The sequence below is a fragment of the Atractosteus spatula genome, chromosome 3 (genome assembly GCF_055471065.1).
Source record: "Atractosteus spatula isolate fAtrSpa1 chromosome 3, fAtrSpa1.hap1, whole genome shotgun sequence".
NCBI classification, from domain to species: Eukaryota; Metazoa; Chordata; class Actinopteri; order Semionotiformes; family Lepisosteidae; genus Atractosteus; species Atractosteus spatula.
Genome location: NC_142708.1, coordinates 69,455,698 through 69,477,530, shown reverse-complemented (window position 1 = coordinate 69,477,530; position 21,833 = coordinate 69,455,698). Strand labels below are relative to the sequence as shown.

The 21,833-nt window shown below is 48.2% G+C and overlaps 1 protein-coding gene across 1 annotated transcript; it reads left to right on the top strand.

Moving 5' to 3' along the window:
• The first annotated feature begins 3,114 nt into the window (after positions 1-3,114).
• Positions 3,115-20,900, top strand: LOC148838506 (solute carrier family 2, facilitated glucose transporter member 4-like). The gene is made up of 11 exons (XM_088911110.1): positions 3,115-3,455; positions 8,207-8,302; positions 12,642-12,802; positions 14,039-14,163; positions 14,702-14,817; positions 15,323-15,485; positions 15,736-15,923; positions 16,028-16,132; positions 17,516-17,617; positions 18,573-18,776; positions 19,361-20,900. Exons 1-11 carry the CDS (start codon positions 3,423-3,425, stop codon positions 19,565-19,567), a joined length of 1,500 nt encoding a protein of 499 aa, XP_088767236.1. The 5' UTR covers positions 3,115-3,422; the 3' UTR covers positions 19,568-20,900.
• Positions 20,901-21,833: the final 933 nt, after the last annotated feature.

The following is a 21,833-nucleotide window of genomic DNA, read 5'->3' as shown; positions in this document are numbered from 1 at the left end:
AATATAGAACACATTTACAAAAATAAAACAGTTAAAAATATAACTGTATACTGTTAATATACACATTAGTATTGCGCTCTAAGAGACTCGGCCACGTGTCGCGTGAAGAGATTTCTTGAGTCAAATTCCCTTCGACTTTCTTCTGTCAGCCTTCAGTTTAAGGGAGCTCTGCGATGAATCTGGAATCTGGAAGTCAGAACCCCCAATACGGGAAAAGATCCAGATTTTAAACTAAAGTCTACATGCCAATGAAGGAGTGTTACCCCGGTATCCTGGCCAAATTTCTCCCCGGACATTACCAATCATGGCCTCCTAATAATCCCCATCTATGAACTGGCTTCATCACTCTGTTCTCTTCCCCACTGAGAGCTGGTGTGTGGGGAGCGTTCTGGCGCACTTTGGCTGCCGTCACATCTATCCAGGTGGGGCTGCACACGGGTGGTGGTGGAGGGGAGTCGCCATTACCTGTAAAGCACTTTGAGTGGAGTGTCAGGAAAAGCGCTATATAAGTGTATTATTAGTAGTAAAATGAAGGAACAACATGCACTTTTTGAAACATGGGCCTTTCCTGACCATGGTCAGAGCTTTTCAACCCAGACTTGCATACTGGAGTCCAGATTGACGGGCTGACCTCACAGTCACCAGCCTGACGCATCACTTTCCCGCGAACACCATCGCGCGCAGACTGCAGCCCGCGGCGGACCGCTGAACCTCCCGGGGGCTCATGGGAAGGCTACTGTGCGGAGATAAGCTACGTCACCGAGTCACCGCACTGGTCTGCCCCCGTGACAGCGTCGCCCAGTCACACGAAGAAATCCCCTCTCAGAAGGGTTCGTCAAATTGAAGTTCCACAGGCGTATTTACCTCAACACGTTCTGAATTTAACCTTCTTAAATAAAAACTTCCTTAAATCCTGAAAAAAATTGTGACTCTTAAGCAGTTTTCCATTTTCCACTCATTCTGGGTTTTTTTTCTTCCGAATTCCAAAATTCACTCGACTGATAGACCCAGAACAAAAAGCCCCTTTCAGATCGCAGAGAAGAGGCCGTTTTCGCGGTGGGCGCGCTGTCAGGGGGTACGGTCTTAATTTTCTCAGATCGTATCTCTCTCTGCCATCCCTGAGCGCAAGTAAGGGTGCGCCAGCGGGGGATTGAGTTACGTCTTTCTCGGCCCGTCAAATCAGCGCCACGCCGCTCGGGATAACAGATGACACCCCTGGCAGTGCGCACCCGAGGCAAAGTGTTTCCATTACACTTTTGGCAAACGTAACCCCCCCCCCCCCCCCTGTCATTCAGAGCTGCAGCTGGCCGGAGCGGGATCCGGGAGCGGAGGGAGAGAGGGAGAGTGCGCAGATACACGACTGGGGCGCTAGCGGTGACTCGCAGCTTGTAGGTCAGCAGACACATGTTCCCAAGCAAACGTTTGCTTCTTTGTACATAAACAACACGTTCGAACAGTGCGCACCGTTTCGTTTTGGGGGGCTGGACGTTTCAGCTTCACCTTAATAGATTAAACCACATTCCCCAGTTGTTTTATTTATTTTATATAGAAACGTTATATTCATTTTTATTCCGTTGTTTTATTTTACCTGAAACATCAACACCATCTTTTAACGGGTCAAATAAACCTTTTTTATACAAAAATGATTTTTAAATAATAGATCGTAGCACAGGATAACATCTCCTTGTGTAATGGCCCGAGAAGAGATTATTTACTCAGCCCTTACTGCAAAATAAAAAAAAAAATGTATCTAATACTTTTTTACTGTTTATACTTTTATTAATACCTACTCACATAATGACTCATAATACAAACTCGCTTTAGTATTTGTCCAGCTTTTTTCAAAGTAACTGCAGTAACAAATACAGTACATAACAATAGTCAATTTGTTAAATAAAGCATATGGTAATTGTACAAAATATTGTTCGATATCCACCCTTTGTCACTTTCAGTGTAGGTGTCGGGTTAAAAAAGATCCCACTATTATTCTGAGGATGAGGGTTGAGACTAATGTTGTTGGATATTTTGGGACATTCTGATTTTAACCTTAAACCTGTCTGAAACAGACCACTGGAACATAGCTGTCGGAGCCTGTCGAGCTCTGTGTCGTTCTGTGTCGCGGTTTTCCTGCAGCGCTGAGGAAACCCAAAACCGGATTCGGGTCAGTGTGATAAGGGGTCTGCACCGAAAACTGCAACAATGAAATTCTTCCCCCCCTCTCCGCCCACACAGGTAACACTTTGTCTGTGTGGACCTGATTGCAAATGTGCCCGTCTTCCTCCTACTCGACCTCCCCGGGAGCTTTCCAGCGTTGTCAAGGACGGCAGCGAGAAAATGCATTCTGGGTGACGTGTTTTCCCAAATATTTGGCTGTTGACACCCACTGAACCTTGGGATGTTTACTGTATACACCGCACACCGCCTCAGCTGACGGCGTGCTGGAGTTTACAGAGCTGCTCCACCTGTCGACAGCCCCTGCGCGACACAACGCGTTTGCACTCGTATAGCGCCTTTCCCACCCAACCGCTCGCGGAATCTTCAAAAGGAACAGGCGGCGCAACCATCTTAACCACGAACACTGCTGTTAGTCCGGGAAAGATACACGTCAGGCTATGCATTCATAGTTAATTCCTGAAGTAACTCGATCCCTGCGTTTAATAAATAAAAAGAAGAAAACGAGCACAACTGCTCTGGCGAATAGGTGCTCTCTGCATGCTTCGTTAATGGGTTAAGAGCCACGGAGATGTCACCGTGCACTGGCGGGAGCAGTAGCTGTTACTGTCACAGCCCGGCATACGTTTAAACCTCTTTTTTTTCTCATTTGTGTTCTCGGTCGCTTGCTCCTGCCGTGAGTGTGTCGAGTTTTCTCAGGTCACCTCTCCGGGCGAAGCTCTGGACAAACTTCTCGGCCTCCCCGCCAATCATCGCTCCGACGGACTGTCCCCTCCTCTCCCCGTCTCGCGCGAGCGGCCTGCGGAGATCGCGCCGCGCCTCGGTCTTGCCCCCGGCCCTCCCACCCAGTCTCCACCCTCCGCCCCGCCTCGCACACAGCCCACCTGCGCCCCCTCTCCAAAACAAAAAAGACGGCCGGGCGTGCGGGTCATTCCTCCTCCCAGATCGGCCGGAACGACCCTTCCCTCAGCTGCACCGAGAGGTCGGCGGAGCCGCCAGCCAGCCGACACTGCGGTCCGACTGACTTCAAAAGACGAAAGCTGTGCCTCCGAGTCGAGCCGGCGAGACCCGAAGAACACTTTTCCTTAAATAGTCCCGTCGGTGCTTGGAATTTGCGCTCGCCTCAATTCGTTTAAAAATCGTTTTGAATATAGCCATATATATATATTCTCCACTTTACCCCACCTGGGAATATTTTTTTAATCTCCAAGGTAAATCTTGAGGCAGGTGTCCCTTTCTCCCTCAAGGACATGCCGGCTGGGTTTCAGAAGCTGGGTGGAGAGGTGAGTTATGTTGTTATTATTGATGTTATTATAAGTAGTAATGGAGTACCAGCAGTACTACCATGGCAGTGGTCTCAATTCATCATGATCATCTGTACTGTCAGAGGTTACTAGTTACATCATCTTTTATATTAAGTGCTGTAAGAAATATATATCATTATTAAGCGTACTTATAATTATTATTGTACTAAATGCTGTAAGAAATATATAATTTAGGACTTCTGAAAATACGGGATATTATAGGAAGCAAAACGTGTGAAAATTAAAACGTACGTTTTACCCCGCTCCCAAATAGTTCTCGCGTCGGTCTTGTTCTTGGGACGGAAACCCCGGGGAACTCAAATCAAACCGATCTGAGCTGCGCAGGTTGCGGCTGTCCGCAAACACAGCGGGGGAGCTGAGGCACATAATTAATCACACTCTGCAAACAAGGCAGAACAGGCGGTTTCACACATCTGTATCAGGAATAAATATTACTAACAGTAGTAAATAAATAGCACCGTGCTGTACGAAGTTCTATCTTCGAAACAGGCACCACTCTGGATAGGAAAGGCGTCATTCCTGTTATTTTCCATTGTATTGGCAAACGAAATCCCCTTTCTTATGCATTTGTCTTTGAGGTGAATGTGTCGGTGGAACTAATGTCTTTTTTTTAGGAAGATTAATTAATTTTTCATTCTTTGTATGCTATGCTAAATGTTACTGGAGGAGAAAAAATCATGTTTTGTCAGAAAAAAATGAGTTTTGTCTCCACACGGAGGCATACATTCTGACAGTTTTTTGTTTAAATTGAAATCAGCGCAGCAGGACGGCGTGTGGCATTTATTCACACAAGCGCCCCCAAACACCTTTTCTACAAAGCAAATCTGAACTTTTAAAAAGAGAAGGTGCACGATCTGGTGCCTCGTATGTTTCTCTCCCTCTCTCTTGGCGAGGTAACTCGACCTATGTAATCTCGGAAACCAAACACCACTTTGTCTAGATTACAGCATCTGATAACGCGTGTGCGGGCTTGGTCGAGGCGCAACGCCATATAGAAAGGTCGAAATGCTGGGATAGAATTCGAGCGTTTCGAGATACAGACGTTATGCTACAATATGTATATTTCCTGTGCATCTCCACTCACACCTCTGCCTTATCTCCCGGTTATCAAAGGCATTTGAACACTCGGCTGTTGAAAGCGGTGTGATGGAAAAAATTGTGGCCGAGCTCCACCGATAGCTGATAGCCGACAGAGATATATTCGCTTACCAAGGCTCAGTACCTCGTCCTCTCGGCGTTACTTGTCATTGGGCAACTTTCACGTCTTTGGACCTGTACATGACCTTTTATGCGACGTTAAAGTTGCTGATTTGGTTAAAAAAAACCTTTTACCCCTCCGTTAGAGACATTACATTTTAATGTATCTCCGGAGCGCATCATCTGTCTATAGGTGTGACGAGAAGTTGAATTTCTCGTTGTTTTTTTACTCTCAGTGTCGGTGAAGTGGCATCAGTTACAGGGGTATTGAAGCAAATATGTTGTCGCCTTTCAGTGGCAGCCGGCTTGACCGTAAGTCACTCTACTGATTGCGGGTCACCGACAAATATCGACCTCTTTCGATACGTGTCAGGTGACGCACAGCTGCGACTGGCACTGTTCTTGACAGGAGACGGGCCGTGTGCTGTTGGCCCTGCTTGAAGACATTAGCCAGTATCTCCTCCCATATCCCAAGACTTGCCAGCCGCTGTATCACCCAGCACCTGAAGCTCAGCAGGTGTGAGCCCGGCCAGTACCTGGAGGGGAGACCTCCTGGGAAAAATTGAGGTTGCTGCTGGAAGAGGTGTTAGTGGGACCAGTAGGGGGCGCTCACCTTGCGGTCTGTGTGGGTTCTAATGCCCCAGTATAGTGATGAGGACACTATACTGTAAAAAGCCTTTGTTAAACTGAGGTCCTGACTCTCTGTGGTCATTAAATCCCAGGACATTTCTCAGAAAGAGTAGGGGTCAAACTAAGGGGCCCTTAGTAGGGGCCAAACAGAAATTGGCCTTTACCAATGATGGGGCTCTTTGATGAATCTGGAATGCTGACGTCAGTACCCCCAATACTGGAAAAGATCCAGATTTTAAACTAAAGTCTACATGCCAATGAAGGGGAATTACCCTAGTGTCTTGACCAAATTTCTCCCTGGCCTTTACCAATCATGGCCTCCTAATAACCCCCCTCTCTGAACTGGCTTCATCACTCTGCTCTCCTCCCCACTGAGAGCTGGTGTGTGGGGAGAGTACTGGTGCACTATGGCTGCCGTCGCATCATCCAGGTGGGGCTGCACACTGGTGCTGGTGGAGGGGATCCCCATTACCTGTAAAGAGCTACCAGAAAGACATTATTATTAACCAGTAAGCAGGTGTGGCAGGACATTGCTTGCAGTTGCTGGTCATTGTTGACCAACCAACAGAATTTAACAGGGAGCTTTAAAGAAAAAAAATATCAGAGACAAAAATTAAGTGAAACTATCACAAAGCCAGAAGTTTTAAGACCTGGTTTGTCTCTCAAACAAGTGCACTAGTAAGACCTCATTTAGTATACTGGGCACAATTTTGGTCACCACCTGACAGAAAATAGATTTACCCTGATCAGTCCAGAGACACAGCCAGAGAATATCCTGCTCCTGAGGGCTACAGGGAGAGAACGTTCTGAGTCTTGAAGACTGAGTGGGAAACCCGATTCAAGTTTTCAAAAAGCGCAAAGGCACTAACACGGCTGGTCCAGTGGACTTCTTCAGAGTCAAGACCAAAACACCAGCAGTAGGACCTGAATAGAACGTTTGTAAAGTTATGTTTGAAAATCAAGAAGAGTGGGCATCTCTTTACGCGGAGGGCTGCGGGGGTTGGGAACAAGCTGCCCAGCCACACAGGCCCAGCAGCTTGAAACCTGACGCGTGCCATTATTATTAACGTTATGCTGAAATGCGATCTGGCAGCCCTTTATATAGCTAGCCACAGAAAGATCACACGGCCCTTGTTAATTCTCCAGAAAGGTCAAGACAGATCGAGTGTGCTCTGGGGGCTCGTGCGCTGCTCTGATTCACCGGCTTTTGTTTTGTCCCGTGATTTCAAAGCGCCCTGACCCAGGCTGGCGGAGACACGGACTGGGAGGAACGCACAGTTCCCCTGAGCTCCACCGATAACTGACAGGTTACCACAGCACCTGCTCGTTCGCTTAACTGCCCCTGAGACGGAAGTAGGCTTTGAAGAGCAGGGTGCGTGTGTGAGGGTGCTCTCCACAGTGATGGACATTACACACTTGTCAGCTGCTCTGGGATCAGAACATGGGAAATCTCCCAAAGAGAACAACACAGAACTCTTTGGCACTCCTACATTGTTCCACCAAGGCAAAAAGACTGCAAGTTGTATGAAACGTTACAGCCTGGGTAAGAGGTCTGCAAAGGAGTCTCTTTCATTTCTTCCCACTCAGGGTTATGGGGGTGAGGCGCAAACAGCCCGGCCACGTTATTATCGCGGATTGTCAGGAAACTTCCAGAAAAGGCTCAATCAGATCCTCAGTTCAATAAAAGCTACCAGCAACAAAATGAGCTTTGAGGATGATGATCTAAAACAAGGGGGGGGGCGGTCCAGATCCAGGAGGGCCAGTGCCTGTGCAGGTTTTTATTCCAACTCTATTTTAACAAACTCAATCAGCTCATTCCTGGCTTAAAAGGTGCAATTTAACAGCCTATTCCAACTCTTCAGGTGCTGCTGCTTTGAAGATACCTAGAAAACCTGCAGATACATCAGGCCTCCAGGACCAGGAATGCATAACCCTGCTCTAGGGATAGAAATCCACAACCACTGATTGAAGACTGAATTCACTGCTGCGTCTCCAGGCATGACTAAAGCACATTTCTGATCACTATGAATGCCAGCTGAGAACATTGTCTTGTAAAGACCTTTGATGATGTTACTAATGAAGAGGCTTTCATCTCACACTGTTGAACAGATTGTTACCACCAACCACATCTCTTTGTGGAAAGTAGAGCCTCCATCCTCCAGTATATCGTCTTTCGGCTCAGGGCAGTGGCAGATGCTCCTGGGGGTCTTCCTTACAGGCCTGTCTCTCAGTAAAGAGACAGGTGGGTGCTTGACTTTTGAGGCTGATCTTTACAACCTGTCAGTCACTCTCTGTAAAGCGCGGGCGTGCTAGAAGCAAGTCTTTCTGGATGGAGTCAGGGATATAAATAACTTGGATTAGGAAAAGGGCACAAGCCCAATACACCTCCTCTTCTGGGGGCTAAACTGGCTGTGGGACCTTTGTCTCTGAAAGTGTAATGGGCTGTCTTTGATTTCACTGGTTCAGGCCAGAGAGACTGAGGGAGAGATTGAGAGGCACTGGGAGTGAGGGAGGCAGTGTGGGCTAGTGTTTAGAGCTGAGGAACTGGAAGAGAGGGAGGCAGTGTGGGCTCATGGTGAGAGCTGAGGCACTGGGAGAGAGAGAGGGAGGCAGTGTGGGCTCGTGGTGAGGGTTGATGCACTGGGGAAAAAGAGGCGTTAGTATCAGCTTGGACCTCCCAGACTAGGCCTGTCCCAAAAACCTCCTAGTTTTCATTCAGGTTAGCTCCCAATTAGATAATTGCATTAATCAAGGGAAAATGCAATAGTCCTATAAAATCAGCTCCAGGGGTTGGAGTCAGCTCAGCTAGGTCACAGGGACAGCCTCCTCCTGGTGGTGTTTTATCAGACTGAGATGTTTCTGTGCTCTGTCTCTCACTGCAGAGAGTGACTGGAACCCTCATCTTGTCCGTGTTCACAGCGGTGCTGGGATCCCTGCAGTTCGGCTACAACATCGGAGTCATCAATGCACCCCAGAAGGTAGCCTTCAGCACACAAATGCAGCTTACGCAGAACAAAATGAGCACCTGTGAGACACAGGGCACCTACACGAGCAGCTGGTCCTTAAATATCTTGCATGCCCAATGAATAGAATGCATGATGGGGGATATCTTTACCACTAAATTTGCTCTCCTGGCACAGCTTACTCTCAAGAGTAGGTTTCAGGTGTTATTTCATTGTTTTTAGTGTGGAACGCTGCCGCCAGCTTTTCTAAAAGGGGATCTGCCTGTTTCACGGGCAACTACATCAGAGGACAACAGAGTTCAACAGAGGACAGTGGCTTAGCTAATCCTGCCCTTCTGGGGCCTTGGATGGGCTGGGGGAGGGGCAGTCACTCTGAGGTCAGGCTATTTAAAATGGGCGTTGTGCAGGGAAAGAAAATGTTAGCCAGTTTCTGCGGGCCCAAGTCAGAATCCAGCATGCCCAGGGCCTGGGACACCATGTTGCTACGTGTGGTCAAGGAAAGCATAAGCAGGGGCTGGTGGCCCACAAACCACAATAAAAGTCAAATGTACACAGCATCTTGTAAAACCTCCAATTTACATCACAAAATAGACTATATTTCAGGAATGCAGGTCTGCAACTCAGAACGAGGCAACTAAACATCCGGTGACGTGTTGCATCCTTATTACATTGTAAGTAAGCAGGCTTGTGAATACATTTCTATTAATACAATAGCAATATTACTCTTGACTTCAAGACGGTTTTGCCAATAGATGGAACTTGCTTGTTAACTTTGCATGCAGATCACGCTGGAACATTTCTGCGGTGAAATGTCTGCTGCACAACCTGTACTTATGCGCAGTACATTAGTCATTACAGGGACTAGTGAGCAGGAAGGGTTGCATCACGTCGCAATTCACGGGAACTCTTGCCTCTCTCCCCATGGTGAGACCAGGGGTTTGCGACAACATGGCGACCATACGGTACTCTCACAAAGTTCACAATTTTGTACTTCATTTGAGATTTGTTAAATCATTCCATACTGTCAATGAATTTATTTTGTTACTGAGATTTAAGAACTGGTCTGAGAAATTGGGACTGCAGTTTCCCTTTAAAGCACCAGCTGCTGAAGAGCCGGGGTCGAGCCGATCGAGATCCTTCAGAGCCGAGCTGGAATGAGAGCCAGAAGACAACTTGGGTGCCTCCACCACCTGGTCCATTTATCAGATTTGAAAATGACGTGTAAAAATGGAGGTGGTTTCAGACACCTACAGCAGGAGAGAAGAAGACGCAAAAGGATAAGATTATGTGGAGCATGGAGGACCTGGTTTGGAACATCATGTTCTGTTTTGGTTGCCATGGTGCCATTAAGGATACTGTTGCCATGGAAGAGGTTCAGAGTCACAACGGGTCAGAGCAGCGCCTCATCTCAAAAACACAGCGCAAGATGGGATTGAAGCACACGGATCTCTTGTGTCCCGGGTGGAGGAATTAACAAGCATCCTCGAGCGAGCGAAGCTGGCCAGCGGGAGAGGCAGAGGCAGAGGAGTCGTGCTCCTGAAAGAGGGGCCGAAGAATGTCAACAGAGAGGGAGAGAGAGAGAGAGAGAGAGGGAGCGGGAGGGTGGGAATGATGAGCGGAAACACAGAGCAGCCAAAAATACCCTGTGGGGCCCATCCCCCTTCCATATCGCCTCCAGCTCAGGTTTCTGGATCAGCTGAGTGGCCGGAGGGGAGGAGGGGGCAGGGGTGCTCGGGGTTTCTCTCATGGGAGACGGGGATTATTTTCGGTGGAGTTCGACGGGGTCGGCTGGGTTACAGATGAATCACAAGGCCTGGTATTACTCTTTCAGAGACTGCTGCCCCCGCCCCCCTCTCAGTACCCCCAGTACAGGAGCGGTATGAAGTGAGGCTGAAAAGGCTCTGGGCCTAAGATAGCAGAAAACACCAAAGACCGTCACTGCAGAAGCTAATTATAGTCTGTGTGGTCACACTGTTCCTCTGAAACACGCACTGCCAGGTCGTTCGCATTTTTCACACCGCGATCCCCTGTAGCCCAGAGCAGATTTTGCATGGAGTGACGAGCTGATGTGTCTGGCATCCACAAGGGGGCGCTCTTGTGAAGGAAGCAAAGGGACACCCTGGCCCAGTTGAACCCAGCCCCAACAGTTGGTTTCCACATGGGAAACCCCCACCTGCAGGAGCACAGACCCCAACCGGTGCTCAAAGGGCAGTCTGTGTGAGTGATGAGGGTGGCTGGGAACCCAGTTGTGTAGCCTAGGCACCCTGTGCACCCTGTGTTTCGAGATTTCTTCTTGTTTGGTGCAAAAAAAGTGTCCAAAACATCTCCTGAAGGATTTTCTGGATCGTACCTTAATTTGCAGATTCCTCTTCTGTTTAAAAAAATCCTTCTTTCAAATCACGAGTCATACTAAAAAGCCGAGTTACCTACACCCTTTGCCACGTGGTGTCTTACTCACGATGGATTGTAATTCAAGGGGGGATGTTTTTAAATCCCTGTATGGTAGCACAGGGACGGGGGTCTTCCTTGATGCTGGAGAGCAGAAGTCGCCAATTTCTAAAGTTCTGGAGCAGTGTAGCTGTACATAATGAAACAAGGAATTTGTTTAATTAAGTAATTTAGAGACACAAATCAGTATACCCTTTGGTCCTCAAGTACTGTAATTTCATTAATTGAACAAATTACTTGCCTATTGATCTACAGTATATGAAGTGTATAGTGTTCCCAATCTATAGCAAGGAGAGAGTTTGGGGTACAGAGAAAACCAGGGACCAGGGTGGAAGACTGCTGGGATATATGCAGACAATCTTTGTTCTAGTCCAGAGCTCCTGTCACTGTACTGCTACGTGCCCAAGCTACACCAGACCACTCTGAAGTGACTGGGGAACAGTCCTGCACTTTACAGCGGGAGAATCCCAAGGGAGTGAGGTCTATCTGACAGCGCTGATGGCCTATCACTCCTCTACCATTGTCACCTGCACAGCACTTCTGAGCGAAACCCTGAAAATTTCCTGAATATGCCTTTCAGAACCGCAAAATACAGCAAAGCAAAACAGGAAAGGGGGGGAGGGGAAGTTCGACACTTTTTTGCGGTAAGGCAGGGGAGCTGTCAGAGTTTCTGTGGTTGGTGGAGAGCAGTCCTGTTGTGTTTTTTTCCACCCCTAAAAGAGCAACGTCTACAAACTAAAGCAATCAAGTGTGATGAAAGGGTATCTGCGACCTCTGAGCAAGAGCTGCTGCCCACTGCCCACACCAGCACAGGGGAGGGACCCCAGCCAGCCCAGTGCACACCTAGAGAAATGGGCTGGATAAGTGCATCACCCCTTGGGTGAGAGCAATTGGATATTAGCTCTTGTGTACCCCAATTGCCTTCCACATTGCACAGCAAGCTAATTAGCCTCCGCCTGTGTTCAGCTGTAGTGTATGGTGTAGTGTGTTCAACTGTAGCTTCTATCCCACTGCAGTACTCATCCTCAACAGCTAACTACAGTGCCTCAGACTCATATATCTGCACTATATGCTTTTTGCATGGTCTACCATGGGTTTTTTTCCTCACTACCACATATTTAAGATCAGATCACTTTATTGGCCATGTACAATTTCTTGCATTAGGAATTTGTCTTTTCGCATACCCCAGCTTGCTCTCCATGAGACACACAGACAGGGAGAGAAGCTGGGGGTCAGAGCGCAGGGTCAGCCATTTATACGGCGCCCCTGGAGCAGCTGGGGTTAAGGGCCTTGCTCAGGGGCCCAGCGGAGTAGGATTCCTCTGCCGGCCGCGGGATACGAACCGGCAACCTTCCAGCCACAGGCGCAGATCCTGAGCCACAGAGCCACCGCTCTGCCCCCAACATTTATTCTCCCACAACAACTATTGTTGTTTATTGTTCCTGTTGTTCTTATTAATAATGTTTGGAATGTCTACATTGTGTGGTGTGATCTGTTGTACTGTGTGTGTCCCGAGAGATCGGCGCGATTAACAACTCGAATGTACGGGTACACATGGCAACAAAATACTACTCTGCTCTCTCTAGAGAGTCCGACGATTTTAGAATGAAAATTGGCTGTTCCTGCAGGCCTGCTCTGCTAGATAGCTCATCTCGGTTGAAGATTCGGCTCTGGGCAACAGGGAGCTGTTCAGACACCTCTGGGATGAAGCTGTGGGTTTGACTTGGAGGCTCTGTCTTACATTTGGGTGAATAAACGGAACAGAAATTCTGATCTCATGGGTCTTGAGCAGGGCCCCAGCCCGTGTCACTTTGGAAAGGGTGTCTGTAGGCACTGTCCACGTCCGGCACAGCGGACTAGGAATCGCAGAGGTTCTGTCTGTGAGCCCCGTGTTTCCATCTCTCAGATTATCGAGCAGGAGTACAACGCCACATGGCTGCACCGCTATGCTACGCACATCCCTCACGGCACGCTCACCACGCTCTGGTCCCTGTCGGTGGCCATCTTCTCCATCGGGGGCATGATGTCGTCCTTCTCCGTGGGCGTCGTGTCCGAGTGGCTGGGCAGGTGAGCCACGCCCGCCCCTCTGTGTCGTCGGGTAGGACAGGGGGCTTCCCACTGACCCCCGTGCTGTGGCTGTTTTACTAGCCTCTGTTCTGTAGAGGTCAAACTGGACACACTGGGAGAGAGTCCAAAACCAAATGCCTTTGGCCCCTTCAGATACAGTATGAAAGAAGATGGCAATTAGTTTATATAAAAAGCCCTCTTCATTACTAATATCAAATTCGAAGATGATGCGCAGTAGTATTATTATTAATAATAATTCTTTACAGTTATATAGCACTCTCCTGGACACTCCACTCAAAGAATTTTACAGATAATGGGGATCCCCTCCCCCACCACCAGTGTGCAGCCCCACCTGGATGCACCAGTACTCTCCCCACACTCCAGCTCTCAGTGGGGAGGAGAACAGAGTGATGAAGCCAGTTCAGAGAGGGGGATTTTTAGGAAGCCAGGATTGGTAAATGCCGGTGAAAGGCAACAAAATGATTATACCATGCTCAAAACGAAGATAATAATAACAATTCACAATGAATGCTGATTTATCAATGCTGACTGTAAGAGAAATATAAAAGCGAAGGTATGAAAGCGAAATTATTTAGTGATCTAGCACCTCCCCTACTGTAATAGCTGAGGAAATAATCACACAGGAAAAATGCAAGAAATTCATGAGTAAATTAAGCATTTACACCTTTGCATAAGAAGAACATTTGCGCTTACTGATCACGTGCGGTGAACTTGCCGTGCTTTACTCCCATTGAGCTTTCCTGTGACGCTGCTTCCATCTAGCGGCGATATTCTGCTACTGCTGACAAAAGGGAGACCAAATGGCCAACATCATCAAGCTTGCCAATAACAGGGGTGTTACATTAAATAAGAAACCCTACGCTTGTTGGAAAGGGTTCAAACAGTAGCAGTAGCTACTGAACTAATTAGAATTAAGAATTATTGAAGATCCCTGCAAAACATTCCTTCAGTCCTACTCTATCTTCCCCTTTTGCCTGTATGTTACTTCCCTTGTAAATCCTATATTGTCAAGATTTGAAGCAGGTAACACTACAAGCAGAAGGCATAGGTGTAAGCCAGCCCAGTACAACAAGACCAGAAGGATGTATGTATCGTCAAGAGAATTCAAGTTTTTTTAAAGGAAAGCAGCAAGCCCAGTGCAGTGAAATTTAAGAAATTCATAGTAGCGATATGTGATTTTTTTTAGACTTCTGTAATTGTAATCTGATCATTCAGGAGGAAGGCCATGCTTATCAACAACCTCCTGGCCTTCATTGGTGGAGGAATGATGGGCATGTCCAAGCTCTGCCAATCATTCGAGATGATGATCCTGGGCCGCTTTTTCATTGGTGCCTATTCAGGTAAGTCTAGCCCGCTTCCAGGTTGCCTGTCCCCCTGTCTGCAAACTGACCCTTAAGGTTCTGTCCTGGAGGGTAGCATAGGCTTAGCAAGAATATGTGCCTTTCTGATAATGAGTGGTAGAACAGAAAGTGATTTTGGTTCCCTATAAAATATGCAGGGCTGTGCATCTTCTGGACAAGGAGATAGTTTCTCAGACTGTGATGCAAGAGAGCTCCTTGCAGGGCTACCCTTGCCACTACACTCTTAGCTGAATCAAAAAAGAGTAATTCTTCAGTACAGTATACATTCCAATGCATAGATCCATACAATGCAGCTGAAGCTGCCTCATGTTAAAATAAGCTCCTGTATATAATACAGGAAGACTTCGTTGTTGTTGTTTTTGTGACAATACTGCATGCAAGACCAACGATGTATTACTTTGGCAAAGAACGAATTGCACCGCTTAGTTGTTTTGATGAGTGGCTTTTTTAGAGTGATGGATTTCAAACAAATCTGTCTTTTGCTAACTCTTTCTCCGCCTGCCCGATGTGCTCCCAGGACTGGTGTCGGGGCTGGTGCCGATGTACGTGGGTGAGATTTCCCCCACCGGCCTGCGAGGGGCGCTGGGCACCCTGCACCAGCTGGCCATTGTCATCGGCATCCTGCTGGCGCAGGTGGGATACCGGGATACTGGGATGGAGGAGAGCATGGGGGTTTCAGAACTCCCGGCTGCAGAATCACGACTCTTTTCCCCAGGTTTTGAATGCTATGTGGCCCCCCATCTCCCCGGAAATGTTCGTTTTAGATTGATGGCCCATTTGATCCTGTCAAATTGGTTTCTTGCAAAATAACCTGATTTAATTGTTACATATTGATAGCCTTTAAGACTGGCTTCCACATGGTTCATCAATGCTTTATGCATATCTACTAGCTGGTCAAGTAAGGAGTTATAAATGTTCTAAACTAAGCACAGATTACCACAGCACAGAAAACCAGCTCAAAAAGGTTCTGTTATTTCTTCATTTTAATGATCCGTATGGAATTCTTGGTTCTTAAGCAGTGGTTAAATGCTCTTAATTTAGCTATTTATAACCTATATGAGAATGTGTAGAAGCACCGCTTACCAGGTCTGCGAGGTGTCTGCAGGAGCTCACTCCAGCACCCCCTGTCGCTGTGCAGATCCTGGGACTGGAGTCTCTCCTGGGAACGGAGGAGCTGTGGCCTGTGCTGCTGGGGTTGACCGTGCTGCCCACTGTCCTGCAGATGGCGCTGCTGCCCTTTTGCCCTGAGAGCCCCCGCTACCTCTACATTATCCGCTGCCAGGAGCACCATGCCAAGAGCGGTCAGAGCATACAATGCACACACACACGCACGCACGCACACACGCACACAGCTCAAACTGCATCACAGCACACCGCTACTGCACAAACACACAGAGCTCAGACTGCAGCACATCATACCGCCACTGCACACGCACAAACGTTACCCGCTTTAACTACTGTCTGGCTCACACACTGTGTGATGATGAGAATGTCATCAGGGGCTCCTGTGGCACTTGCATCTGTAACCATGACGATGTGCATATGCGTCAGGCCTGCGCAGGCTGACAGGGCGCCTGGAGGTGGACGAGGACCTGGCGGAGATGAAGGAGGAGAAGAGGAGGATGGAGATGGAGAGGAAGGTGTCCATTGCGGAGCTGTTCCGCTCCCCGCTGTACCGGCAACCCATCGGCATCGCCATCCTGCTGCAGCTGTCCCAGCAGCTCTCCGGGGTCAACGCTGTGAGTGTCCCCCCCATCTCCTCTCATCGGCGCCTCACCCCTGTACCTCTCTCCACACGAGCATGCAGCCTCTGGAAAATCACGCCTCCTGTGCTCCTCTGCAGATCTTCTACTACTCCACCAGCATCTTCGAGAAGGCAGGCGTGGAGAGTCCGGTCTATGCCACTATCGGAGCCGGTGTCGTCAACTGCGCCTTCACTGTGGTGTCGGTAAGACTGCCCCTCTGGCTGGAAGCGGCGGAGGGCTACCAGTTAGAGATGAAGTTTGCATAGCTCTATAGCGACAGTTTGGGGGTGCTCCTTCACTACTGGCCTGGGCCGTGCAGTTGTGCATTACCTGTTCTCCAGGTATTCACCTCGTACAGCAGGGGATCTTTCAAGTCCAGTTCAAAAGAAGCAAAAATAAAGTCAAACTTACTTCAGCAGCAGATCCCAATGAATCAGGTCTTTCCCAGCCAAAAACGCCGCACCGTTTTATGGGTCAGGAAACAAGCCAATTATTGACAGCTGAGCCTAATGATTCTGCTAATCAGTGTTCTCTTTTTATAATGTGGTTTTCGCATTAAAACCAGACAGAGGAAACTACACAATTCAGAAGAAAGGATTATAGTTCTCAGAACTCTTAGTCTAAATATTTTCCACTTATAACTCTGCCCCCACATTCTGTCACAATGCAAATGTTGAATGATATAGATTCAACTTGATGCCATTATCAGTTGCTCCTGTAAGGAGAGCTATCAATGCCAGTATGCATGTGTGTACACTAAAAATATACTACCATTGCCTCACAGTGCCTCCACTCCTGGGCTGCATTTGCCTGTGTGTCAGGCCGTGCACACAGATGTGATTGGATGCACTCCTGGTTTTGATACATCCGATTCAATTTTCCTCTGTGCCATGGCTCCTCTGTGCGAGAGTAGGGCGACTCGTGTCTGACCCAGCGGGTCTCAGGCAGCAGTGAGGTGTGAAACACCCTCCAACAAAATGGTGGCCAAAAAAGAAGAGCAAGGCACACGATATACACCCAACACCCAGGGCTGCAGAGCGGTAGAGGCAGGGAACAGGGAAAGTGCTGAGAGAAGTGAGCAAGCGCCAAAAATTGAGAAAAAGAAAACTGTGGTAAAGAAACTAAGAGGTAGCATGCGCACGCACGCACGCACGCACGCACACCAGCTCAGCTAATGACAGAGCCCTGAGAGAAGGGTGAGGGAAGCGTTTAGGGGGAAATGGAACTAATTAATGAAATAATAAAGAAATGATAGATTAATTAGCCGGCCGCTGTGAGAGTCTGCCTGAGCCTGTTCTAACAGCGCCGGGAGGTGCTGTCCTGCATGTGTATGCAGGACTGATCACCGGCGCCCGCTCGGGCCTGACCGCTGCCTTCCCAATGTGTTCCATTGCAGAATTTTGCTACAGCCGGTACCTTATTTCATTGAGAATATTCAGGTTCGATAGAATGCTTAAGGGGCTGCATGCATCAAAGTACCACAGTGGAATAAAATTGGGAAGGCCCAGTGGATTAATCTTGGAGTGGGATTGCCAGTCGAGTTCCAGCTTTGCCCTGCTTTCTCTCTTGTCCTCCTTTAATCACAGCTGTTCCTGGTGGAGAGGACGGGACGCCGGACACTGCACATGCTGGGGTTGGCTGGCATGGCGGTGTGTGCCATCACCATGACAGCTGCACTCGCCCTGTTGGTTAGTTCCGGTCCTAAGCCTGTGTTATATTGGTAGTGTCTCCTGCTTCAGGCCAGGCCACTTCCTCGCCTGTCTCAGAAGTTTATGGGTGCTTTGAACACAGCCAAAATCAAAACCAAAAGCAATCACAATGTGTTTTAAAACACTAAAGACATAAAAAATAAAGGAGTGTGGCTTATTGAGTTCAACCTACTGTAAGTATTTAAAGGCTTTGTGTGAAATACAGTGTTGTGCCTCCTACCTTTTTCTTAGGAGTGTGAAATCTATGATAAACCGAAATTACCCCTCCTGTCAACCAAGTCTTTATATGTTGATGTTGCATTCCAACAGTGATTCTGGAGCATATGGTCCAATGATTTTCATTTCACTTTGACTTATTGTGCCGAAAATGACTTAACTGCTGTAGAGTACACCTCTGACCAACATTAGCTGCTTAATACCCCTGGCATTTATCAGAAGGAAAATCTCAGATTACAGACCCATTAGATTTGTGGCTCTTCAGCACCAGATGATGGTCAATATGTTAGTATTTATATGGACCTTTTCCATTTAACTCAATACTGCACCAATGTCCAAACCTGGTCCTGGAGAGCCACAATCCAGCAGATTCACTGAGTCACCCTGGAATGGTCGATTTCTGCACACCTGGAGCCATTCTGTTTTGACCACATAAGCAGGTAATTTCTACAACTAAGTTGACTTTGGATGTCGTTACATGAAGGCATTTAAAAATAAAATGGCAACACCCACGACCACAACAGGCCATCCCTGACTTAACTGAACTAATGCACTTACTAAGCCGATCACTCACTTACAGTCTAGTCTTAACGAATTCATGATCTATGGGTAACCTCTCAGGCCTGATGGGCTATGACTCTCCAGAACCAGGGTTTCTGAACCGATAACTGGAATAGGCTCACCCGGCTGACCCTGTATCCCTGTATCCCTCTGGCAGGACCGCGTGCCGTGGATGAGCTACATCAGCATGCTGGCCATCTTTGGGTTCGTGGCGTTCTTCGAGGTGGGCCCAGGTCCCATCCCCTGGTTCTTCGTGGCCGAGCTCTTCAGCCAGGGACCCCGCCCTGCCGCCATGGCTGTGGCCGGCTGCTCCAACTGGACTGCCAACTTCATCATTGGCATGAGCTTCCAGTACATTGCTGTGAGTTTTCCCCTCCTTCGCCTTACTGGGAGGTTACTGCACACTGTCTGCTCCTGCACGCACGGGCCATGAAGTATACTGCCCAGTCTGGTGTGCACTGGCCATCCTGATGTCTAGTGACCAGTCTTGTGTGAATCACCCAATCTGATGCCTAGTGCCAGCCTGGTGTGAATTGCCCAGTCTGGTGCATAGTGCCGGTCTGATGTAAGTGATCAGTTCAGTGCATAATGCCAGTCGAGTGTCTAGGGTAAAGACATTGCATGAACTGCCGTCTGATGCATTGTGCCATCTTCTGTGAACTGCTCAGTCTGATGGGTAGTGCCAGTCGGGTGTGAATTGCCCAGTCTGATGCCTAGTGTCAGCCTGGTATGAACTGCCCAGTCTGATGTAAATGACCAGTCTGGTGCATAATACCAGTCGAGTGTCTAGGTAATGGCATTGCATGAACTGCCGTCTGATGCATTGTGCCATCTTCTGTGAACTGCTCAGTCTGATGGGTAGTGCCAGTCGGGTGTGAATTGCCCAGCCTGGTGAGGCTACAGCAGCAGCAACCCCAGTTAGCAAGCTCTCCTGTCTCCCTGCAGCATTACTGTGGGCCCTACGTCTTCCTCATCTTCGCCGCCCTGCTACTCTTCTTCCTGCTCTTCACCTTCTTCCGCGTACCGGAGACGCGCGGCAAGACCTTCGACCAGATCTCCGCGGGCTTCCGGCGCTGCCCCGGCTCGCTTCTGGACATGGAGGAGAAGCGCAGCACCGAGCTGGAGGACCTGGGGGAGGGCAGCCTGTCCTAGGGTTGTGGGTTGCGGGTTGCGGGTTGGGGGCTGGGGGAGGAGGGGAGGGGGGAGGGAGGAGTCAGGGCAAAAACATGATTAAGAGGACGTGCATCAAAGACTGAGAACACAAGGCACTTTACACAGCTGTAGGCATCTGGAGTGAGTAACCTAGCTACGCTTTAATCTGACTCCTCTGGGTTTCTCAAGCAATGGCTGGATGAGATTATCATGTAACAATCATGGGATCAATAAATCACTGATGCCCACCAGAGCAGGATGGGCCAACTGGCCTTGTAACCTTGTTCTAAACAGGGCTGGTTGAACCACAACCCAGGGCTACTGCAGTTACCCTGAGCAGGCAAGTGCATGGGAGAGGGACCGTAGCAAAAAGAAGACAGTCTTGGTAATCTGACACTCCTGGTTGGTTTATGGTTTTCTAAATGCAGTCACAATTAAGGAACTAGTTACACCAGGCCTACTCCTTTAGGGCAACTATCCAGTAGGCCTGCAGGTCTCCTTTGGAAGACCACAAGGCTGTGGAAATGGCATTGCATTAGTGCAGTTTAGATTTAATTGGACCAATTTCACCTTCCTGTACAGGTCCGTTGATGATTTAAGGAGACCTGCACCACCTGCTGGCCTCAAGAAGCTAAGACAGGGAAGTTTAGCTTGGAGGCTTTGGAGGTTGGAAGGCCTTGAGACTGTTGTATGGAATAGGGACTGAAGAAAGACTCCCATATATTGCATTTCCAGGCACACACCTTGTCTAACGGGGGGCTTTTTCATTCACTTAGCTCAGATGTTAAATGTAAATAGTTATAAGAGAATCATGAAAACATTTCACTTTATCCTTTCCTTGGTTGAAGAATACATAAGAGGGGGGAGATGATTTGGTACATCCATGGTGAAAAAAGGAAGACACTTGGCCCACAGACTCAGGACACCGGCCATCCAGGTTCCAGAGTGCAGAATTACACAGAACCAGCACTCACTCTAGAAACCAAGTCTTCCACTCCCAAAGTCCCCCCAATAACCTATCAATAACCTCTAGCCTTCTTCCACCAGTTAACCTTCAGTCAGCTCCATCCCTTTAGAAACACAGGGATGGGGGGAACAGCTTTCAGAATGCAGCTTATTAAATGGACAGCCTTCCACTGATCCCACCACAGAAAAAGAGAAAGCAGGAAAATTCCATGAATGTACATAGCATTATTTATCAAAGGAGGCTTATGTGAATTATGCATGACTTTCGCCTCATCCAGAGCCATCTATGTATGCAAATGGTTCTACTGTGTTTTGTAGAATTTGTAAAATGAGAAACTGTATTGCAATTCATTTGATTTGTATAAAAGAAGGAAAAGAACTGGTATCATGTTCTCCATTTCAATAAGGCACAGCGGTTACAGGAATTGATCATCACTCCTGCTCCTGGTGGGCTGCCTTCCCCTCAGGGTCTTCCTTTCCCAGTTTTATTACCACATTCAATCCTGGTCAGTCTTAAACACTCTCCCCACCCCGAAAAGGAACGACTGGAGCACTTCAGCAGCCTCTACCTCCACCATAGGGCAAATGCCTTGAATTTAAATACGACATATTCTACCTCGCTGCTCCACTACTAATGAGCTTCCCCAAGTTTAGGATAATAAACGTCCTCTAGGACAAGAGTTCCTCAACTGTAGTCCCTACATCTCCCACCCACGTCTTGCCAAAGGCCAATTCGCTTAAAGCTAGCATGGTCCCTCCCTCAGTGGCCAGTTCTACAACTTGAGTTACAAATACAGTTTTGTCATTTCTCCAACATGTTTTGAGCTACAGAGGTGGAGAATGCTAGTGCTGGAAAGCCAGTGTGTTTGCAGGTCTTGCAAACGTCTTTGAAGCACCAGCACCTAAAAGGCTGGGAGGAATTAAGTCAAAAGCAAACAGATTGAGGAGGATTTAGGGCAAGAGCCAAGCTGGACTGAAGCTCTGTAAGACATCCTAGTCTGCCAGGTGCAGGACTGTCCATCCCTGCGTTAAGGGGGCAAAAAAACCAAGGAGTATGGGTCCATTCAGGTCAGGATGGAGAGGGACTCAACCTTCCCAGCTGAATGCATCATTTTTTAAAGGATGAACTGGAAGCTCTGTGAAGGTGGAAGTCCCGGGAGATAACTGCCGAGTGCCAACAGCCCAGCATCTTCAGCTCAGGGAAAACCAAGCTGGCCTTGACCACAGGGTGGGGGGTCAGGCGGGTTCACACAAACAGGGAGGCAGATGGGTTGCTTTGCAGTCTTTGGTTTACTGAACT